The sequence below is a fragment of the Pinus tabuliformis genome, chromosome Q (genome assembly GCF_031772625.1).
Source record: "Pinus tabuliformis cultivar Carrire ecotype Pingquan chromosome Q, CPIR1, whole genome shotgun sequence".
Taxonomy (NCBI): Eukaryota; Viridiplantae; Streptophyta; class Pinopsida; order Pinales; family Pinaceae; genus Pinus; species Pinus tabuliformis.
Window position 1 is genome coordinate 258,137,338 of NC_142296.1, and position 9,302 is coordinate 258,146,639.

Here is a 9,302-nt window from a genome sequence, read left to right on the forward strand (position 1 = left end):
AAAATTAAAATAATAATAATATTTTGTTTTATATTTTTATTTTAAAAAAATTAATTATTATTATTATTATTCAATTTTAAGGTCACAGCTAAGCCACACACCAAATTGGTGTATAAGACCCATTTTTTTGTGGGATAAGGGACCCGCCTCCACTCAATGGTTTCACTGCTAAGTCTATAAAGACATACATACTCTACCAGTTTAGTTTTGAACATATATAGGCACTAAATGGGTTAAACATATGTGTATTTAAAAAAAATAGAACAAGATTCTTAACCATGAAGAGTTACTTCACTTTCACGTGGAGATTCTTAAATTACATAAAAATAAAAATAAAATAATTAAATTAATAATTAAAATGAAATTGAAGTAAAATAGTCAATTTATCATTCCTTGTTTTTTGAACACTATTTTGATATATACATATAGGAACACACATTTATTTTAACTTTAAGAGATATCTCTTACCATTCAAGATAAATCCAAAATAATTAAATTAAAATTTCAAAATAAAAACCTACTTTAAAATATAAAAACCATAAAATAAATTAAATAACTAAGAGAAAACATTAATCTCATATTAAAATGGATACAAATATATTAAATACCTAAAATAATAATATCATACGGCGGGTGGATATCAAACACCAGTTGGAAAAGCATATTTAAGAAGTCGAAAAATCTGTGCTTTTTCTTACCTGGGAAGAAGAGTCGAAAAGTCCCAACAAAATTATACAGCTGGGTACATGAAGGAATACATCAGTTAAGGATTTCAATTTCTTCAGATGCAGACCCTATTTCTGGTGGAAGTAAAGCTGTAAAAGGCGATTAGAAGCGCGATAATCGTAGCTTCCTTTCATCGGAGAGAGCCTTCACAAATCTGCGGAATCATGTCAATTATATCAACATGATCCCAACCAATATATATATATATATCAACATGATCCCAACCAATTAATTTATATATATATTTATATTTACTGCTATGAATCCTTCACTTGCTATTCTTTGTTTTCAACGTTGTTTCTTTCCATTAAATGAAATCCATATTGTGCTTACCTAGTCAATGCATCCTGGTTGGTGCCTTCGCCTGTCACTTCTTCAAACACACCCATCTCTATATTCACTCTCGAAACAGGAGCGTCCAGAAGATTTTTCCCTATCTTCACCAGTTCTTCCAGATTCTTCTTAGTTGACAGATCCGTTGAGCTCGTACCTCCTGACAATTCAACCTGATCCCAATTATACAATTTGTTACACCTTTCGAATATGGAGTGTATGCTAATAAAAGTGAATAATTAGATAAGGTTCCATGAAAGTGAATATGACGAAATTATTGATAGAGGGAAGAAGGAAAGGACCTGGATTCTTAAATAGTTCTTCTCCGAACTAAAGGCTCGGAACACTACCGTTGAGTAAACGTCCACCATATCTGCACTCGCTTCCTGAAACATGTCAGTTATCGGCACTTCACCGTTGTTGGATAACCATTTAAGCAGTCCCCATTTTGCAGCGTCAATGGCGTTGTAACTAGCTATTTGCTGTCCGGTTCCAAGAGAAAGCACCAGAAATTTGCTACTATCCTGTTTAAAACACATATACTAATTATCACTCCAGCTACTTCATTCAAAGGTCAACTATAATGAATATTTGGCTGCATGACTTATAAACAAAAGAGGTTTATAACTCACGCAAGCTTTAGACGTTGACACTAAGAAATCTGGACAGCCTATGAGAGCTTGCTGAGTCACTTGGTTTATTGCAAGTAACGTCCGCAACACACATTTTATAAAACACCAAATCACACAACCTCTTCAAAAAAATTCAAAATCTTGCTTCAAATCATAATTACACCATTGAGAGATGGAGAATATATGTACTGGATTGTTCGCTGCAGCTCCCCCGTCTATGAGGTTAAAGCTTTTGGTATTGTCCGAGGAAGCCTTTTTGGAATCTTTGGTTTGGAAGTAATAAGCAGGAAGATAGGTTGGAGCTGGTGAGGTTCCAATGCAGACATCGGCCAAAAGTGCATCTTCTAACTCGTCCTGTTTGGCCTGGAAACGAGATTTACCATATATCACTCTTGCTCTTTATTTGAAAGTTACATTTCTTGTGTCACACATGAGGTCATAGAAACATTACCTTAAAAGTGGTGAAGATTGCAGGTTGTTGTATTTTGATGTCGTATGCAGTAATCACGACGTTCGTTAGGGTTTGGTGTAATCGTGTATCCCCCAAATAGGTTCTCATGATTTTGTGCAGGTAATTCCCAGAATATTTGGCGCCACTCAGATACTTTATTGCTGATTGCAATAAACCTCTGTAATAATTCATTTTCTATTGACTCAATATTGATGTTGCTGTTGAAAAAAAAAACAAATATAAACCATATAGGTTGATTTTTTAACCAAACAAAAAGAATCTTTTACTAACGTTGTATGTGGAAAAATAAGAGGACAATTATCCAAATAAAATTTGGTAATATTCTTTGCAGGAAACAATGGACGATTCTTGTCATTTGGAGACGCTAACATGGCAGTGACCAATCCTCCCGTGCTGGTTCCAGCAATTATGTCGAAAAAATCAGCTATAATCACGCCTGGGCCGTCCAATTCCTGTGACAGAACTCATAATTCAATTTGGTAAAGAAGGATGTTATTAAAATAAACATGAGATTAAAATCATTACCTGGAGCTTTTCCTCCAGGAATTCGAGCATAGCTGCTGGGATAATCCCACGAACTCCTCCTCCGTCAATACTGAGAATTGTAATCATTTTGCCATCGGTTGGTGGCGGATTCCTGTAAGCAGTAGCCATGGTCTATACTCAAATTAAGCCTTCACCTCCAAATTAATTTCGACTCCTTAACTTTAGAGACCAATGGATATACTGATATATCGATTGAATGAATGAATTAGAATGTTGCTCCTTTATGCTATATTTGAACGGAGAAGAAGACAATTAATAAATATAATTGTCTGTAGTTGCAGTAGACAATTTACGAAAATGCCCGGAAGTTGAAGTTGGGCCTTTGTCTCTCTGTCTTTGTGCCAGCCATCAGAAGTTGATCCATTCCCATCAATCCACGTTATCAGTAAGAACAACGAAAAAAAAACTTTCCAGTCAACTTCACTGTTTGGATAAAGGTAGGTAGAATTATGGAGCTTAAAAGTATAAGTAGGTTGAAATGTAATTAAAGTGTAAATTTTGTAGTTGGAACATAGAATTATGGAACTCAATAGTGTAAGTAAGTTGAAAGGTAATAAAAGTGTAAGTTTTGTGTATAGAATTATAGAACTCAACAGTCTAAAGTTGAAATGTCCTAAATTTTTGGTAGACACTCTACCTCTATTTTGAAGACAAGATAAGTTTTTTTGTTTCAAAGAATGGACAAAGTGTCTGAAACGTCCCAGTTTTCAGCTTACTTACATACTTAGTTTTAAAAATCTATACAATATGAACAACTATAAAAATTTGCATTCAAATTATAAATCTGGTAAGTCCTAAAAATCTATCGTACTACAATATGAACAACTATAAAAATATCCATTCAAATTATAAATACTTCTTGGGTTAGTTGTTAGGTATTGGGGTTAGATCAGTGGAATCCCCGGACTCGGGGAAGTGGTCATTAACGCCATGGCCAAAATCGATAACCCCTACCTCGACTTTGCTTTCAGAAAATTGACGTAAATGAAGAGTCCAAACGGTCAACGAACAAGGGTGCCGCGGCGACAGAATCATTCATTAAAATATTCGCAGCTTGATTTGTGTGTATGCAGTCGTCTGTACATTCATATGTGCAGACGGTGTCAATTGACGAAGTTTAATGATTCTTAATGGTTGAATAAGAAAGATATAAAAACAGGTCCATGACTGAGCTGTCTCGAGATGGTGCCCACGTGTTGTCTTTATCATGGTGCCCACGTGCCGTCTTTATCAGCATGCATAAAAAAGTTTGTGTATCACGTTCTTAATAAAATTATAGTTCAGTCATGGGTATTCTTCATCTTGCTCCAAATTACACAGAATTTAAAATATCTCGACAGATTATAGGCTCATAGCTTGTTCTTCCTCCCATTTAAAAGTAAAAGGATGAGCACACGTGTTTTTATAAATAGTCAACGTTTTAGAATAGTAGTTAGTGATCAAGACAGCTTTTTGTCCCTCAGCATTATTATTTTGAAGGCCTTTTTTTGGTAATGGATATTAATTGGATTCTTTATATAAAATATAATAATAATAATTATTATTATTCTTTTAATCTAAAACTAACAAATATAATTATTTAGATATTTTTAAATATAACTAATTCATTAAATTTCAAATTAATGTAAAACAAGAAAATAATAAATATTCTACGATTATAATTTTATAATTTTCTTCTATAATATTAAATTAATTTAAATGATATCACATTATCGTTATTTTAATTAATTATAAATAAATATTATAAAAATTATCTAATTTAAATGTTTAAATCAGCAATTATCATCATTAGTAGGAAATTTAAAAAGCTTAAAAGAATGGTTCTTTCCAAAAAAATCAAAATTTTTTGTAATAAGTTTTTAATTAACTGAATAATTTTTTCAAATGAAAAATTGAATGGATTGTTTTTTTGACATTTTTATTTTGGAGGGTAGATATTTGAGAATGGTTTTTAGTGTCATATTTTGGAGTTTTCTCAAAATTAAGAGAAAAAATTTGTGGCCAAATCTTTATTTGTGATATTTACACTGTTTTTTTCGCTGTATATATATTTATTATTCTCAAAATCCGAGAGCATTTTGATTGTGAAGAGTTCACCACTCAAATTTCTTATTTAAATAAATCCCTACCAAATTCTAAACAAATTAGATCAAAAAATAAACTAAAAAACTTTTCAAAAAATCACACTTAATACTACTAATTTGTTTCACCTCAATTTTCTTTTAAATTTCAAAAAATTTCTGAAGATTGTTTCCCCTGCCGAGGAAATTAATTTCCCCAGGGCCGGCCGAAAGTGCGAGACCCGCAGCCAACGTCTTAATACTTGGAACCTGACCACGTAAGCGAAGTGGGTACCATATTGTTAGAAAATTTTCATTTCCGTGACGAAAATAGAATTAGTAGAACTGTGGGTTTGGGAATATCAACTAATAGTGTGGGTTTGGGAATATCAACTAATAGTACAAGGTCAAATATTTAACCTTGCTGTTGTTCATATTTGACTTGGATCAGGACATTTTCAAAATTTGTAATTAAAATATTTATTTGGATTATATATTTTTTGGAATATTTCAAAATTTATTAATTAATAAAAATAAAGATATTTAATAAAATTTATAATAAAATTATTTATCTCAATTACAAATTTCTCAAATATATTCAAATCGGTCAAATAATCAGGAGAGGATGCGTAGTTATGGCTTGTCTTGGAAAGAAATTATCTTTTATTAAATGGATTACATAGGAATTTATCATTGAAATTAATCTATCATATTTTAATCAATTATAAATATCAATGTCAATAATTAAGGTCTAGGAAAACAATTTATTAATATGTTTGAATATTATTTTAAGGAAATTTTGTAATCACATGACAATTTCTGTAAATCTTCCATATTTAAATCTAAATATGTTTAAAAGTTCAAATGGCTATAATTGTATTTGACAGTTATAAAATAAAACAAAGACTACTACATAGTAATTATTACGTGAAACTTAATTTAAATATAATTTAATTAAACTAAAAAAATTAAAGACAAAAATTTCATCACAAAAATAAAATAACTAATAATTAACACTGTATTATTAAATACTAAAATATAGAAAAAACTATAATTCATGAAAAAAAAAAAATCAAAACAAAACTCTTAATTTATAAATTGATACATTTTTTATTTTAAAAACTCATTTATATATACATAAACATTATATACATAAATTTTACAATACTGTGTTTCTTTTAACAAAAGGCTTCTTATTATGTTGAATTAAAAATATTGATATAAAATTGTAAAATTGGACCAATATATACCAGTAAATTCTTCTTTCTAGTTCTATCAATTCTAGATATAGGTCGTCCTAGGTTCAAACCAGCCCAAAGACATGAAGTAAAGAGTTAGTCAGTGGCATCTAAACAAGTCAGACTGGAACGTCCCACCTGAGTAATTTTGTTCTACTTAATAGATTATCTTCCCAAAGATTAACCTCATGTCCACCCCCTGGAATTCTGGATGTATGAGATTGAATGAGGGGAGAGTATCTTGTTTGAATCTGGGATTCAAGAAGTTGTTGGTGAGAAGTATTCATATATTTTCCTTTAATGACATTCTTCCACCATGCAAGTCCTTCAATGACTAGTATCCATATAATTTTTGCTCTTAGTCGGCTTCCGTTGCGTTGAGTAAAAGGAATGAGTTTTTGATGATGTGTCTTGATGTTCTTAGGATTGGAGTTGAATTTTTTATGATTTGTTTTGATGTTATTTAAGAGTAAGATTGGAGTTGTGATCATATATTAATATCAGAATATAAGTTTGTAGATTAATTTAAGAATAGAAAAAGTTAACATTTGTACTTTTTATTTCTCATGATTAAGATATCTAAAATGTTTAATTTTTTATTTGAAATTTCACTTTATAAAATAAAAATAGAGATTAAAATAAAGATAGAGACTCAAATTTTAAAAGGTCACGCAACAACAATAACATTAAGATTTTATTTTTTTTCAAATTGAAAAATATAATATTTATCTTTAATTGTATTCTTCTTCTATCTACTATCCACTTACAATGTTTTTTTTGCAACATGTAATATAATTTCTAGTTAATATCTATCAAAGTACATTTCATTTTTCCATCTGAGTGATGACCTATAGGAGATGTTTGCGGCCCATAACGCAAATTTATTTGAATAAGCATAAATTATTTTATGTTTTATTTTTCTAAGAATTATTTTATGTTTTATTTTTTCTAAGATTTATTGGAGGATATATCTATATTATTTTTACTTATTTAAAAATTTGCTTTTGGATTTTCATGTTAATATAAGTTTGATCATTTTATTATTCTCTTTCATGTCTCTTTTGTTTTGTTTGTTTTATAAGAGTAAATTAAAATAGTTGATCAACATCTTGTTATTTTAATTATTTTTTGTTCTATTAAATAAGAATGGTTGATAAATGTTGATAGATATTAATTCATAATAATAATAATAATAACATAACATAGTGCCATAATTAAAATAAATCATAAACATTAACTAAATTATTATTAATGTTAAAAATGTAAAATATATGAAGAAATATTATACATTAAAAAACATATATTAAGAAAACATAGTAAACTAATAATAAGCAATAAACTTTACATAATATTTTTTTAATTAATTTAAAAATTAAAAAGGGCATACTCAATTGAAATAATTTTTCTTCTTTTATTTTCACACTATTAAGTGAATATTCTTAAATATTCCATGAAGATTAAGTCCTTACTATGCACCTAATAAATATGAATAATTAAATTAAAATTTTAGAAACCCTATTCCAAAATAAACAAATCTATCAATATAATCACTAAATAATTACTTCAACTTAATTTTTAAATGAAAGTAACAATATCAATATAATCACTAAACAATCACTTCAACTTAATTTTTAAACCAAACTAACAATTTATTTACTATGATCGTATTTTATGAATTTATCATATTTTTTTACTAATTATTAATATCTAACTTTATATTTATATTTAATAATAAATATTTTATACATGCACCTAATGAATGCATTTTTTATGTGTGTCCACTAATGAATGCCACTAACTCTATTATGTTGTTTCGCGTGAGCAGTGACATAGATAGTGAATGGTTCACTGAGTGCAGACATATGCATCACTGCTGACTGTTATTTTTAAATTATTTCTTGTCGTCTTCGGAATCAATTGAAGAGTGTTTGTATCATCTAATTATATTTAAATACGACAAACCAAGATGCAAAAAATTCATTCTTACTGGAACTTTTAGTAATAAATCAATATGTACTTACCTGCAGGCCAACAGATTTATGTAACACATTTACTATGGCTAGTTTGCAATCAATACTCTGTAACTAGAGGTATAGTTTTGGAAATGAGTTAAATTGAACATTATTTTAATTTAATTAATAAAGTAGAAAAAGTAAAAATAGTTATTATGGTAAGAAAAAGTTTTCTATCTGTTCAAGAATCTATTCATTAATAAATCATTTCCTCTTTATCAAAGAATTTATTAACCGTGAACCAAATATTTACTTAAATACATAATGCTTAATATTTTTCATAAAAAACTATATCCAAGACATGATAATTTATATTTAACATAAATCTGAATCGAATTATCGTGTGATCCTCAACGTAAGGGACTTCGACAATTCGAGCAAAGATATGAATTAATCACTTGATCGTTGATGCAGACGTTCTATTGGTTTGCCATTCATTAAAAGGAGAGGGGGTAATGCATCCGTGTCTGTGTAGGAAAAACCCGAAATATGACCCCAAACTGTGGTCACTTTGAGCATGCGTATCCCGAATTAAGGCCTGAAATTTATTTTTATTGTTTACTGTCAAGTAGAAGAAAGCAATACCATTTGCTACCTGCCTGAAACTTTACCCTTTTTTTCTTTTTTTTTATGGTAATAGAAGAAAATAAATATGATGCTGGGTCTCCTATAGATTAGGACTAGCAGTTACAGTTTCACTATGTGGTTAAAAAAAAACAGAAGAAAACAAATAAATTTGGCGTGTGATTTGTGTTTTGTATGAATACAAATAAATATTTGAATTTAGGCTTTTGTGATCTAGATTATTAGAATATTTTTGGGTATTAATCATTTTAAAATTATTTTGTAGATGGGTCGAACCAATCAATGTGGTTCATATTGATTTATATACCCCAAACACTTCCACAATTTCCTATGCTAAGTTCCTTCACTAGTGTTTGAATATTTTTATTTTTGAGAATGATGACCATAAAACATCATTGGTGATGGTAAATTCCTAAATATTCTGAAAATTAAATCTATACTTAGCCTCATTTGGCCATCAAAGTTAAATGGTTGACTTACTTAGCCTCATTTGGCCATCAAAGTTAAATGGTTGACTTTGTTTATATTTAGTTTATTTTAATATGTTTTAAAATTTACATTCTAAATAATCTGATGATTTAATAATAATGCAATCTATAGATTCATAGCATCTATAAAGTATTATAATTATAAAACTAAATTAATATAAGAAAAATCATAAATTAAATATATGCAAGTAAAGTATTTGTAACTTTTAG

General features: G+C 28.9%; 1 protein-coding gene across 1 annotated transcript; it reads right to left on the reverse strand.

Annotated features, from left to right (window-relative positions):
* Positions 1 to 828: 828 nt before the first annotated feature.
* Positions 829 to 2,817, reverse strand: LOC149219148 (patatin-like protein 2). The gene is made up of 8 exons (XM_089386717.1): positions 2,689 to 2,817; positions 2,434 to 2,615; positions 2,143 to 2,320; positions 1,882 to 2,054; positions 1,692 to 1,773; positions 1,362 to 1,583; positions 1,060 to 1,232; positions 829 to 880 (listed from the first exon to the last, which is right to left on the reverse strand). Exons 1-8 carry the CDS (start codon positions 2,815 to 2,817, stop codon positions 829 to 831), a joined length of 1,191 nt encoding a protein of 396 aa, XP_089242843.1.
* Between the last annotated feature and the right edge of the window lie 6,485 nt (positions 2,818 to 9,302).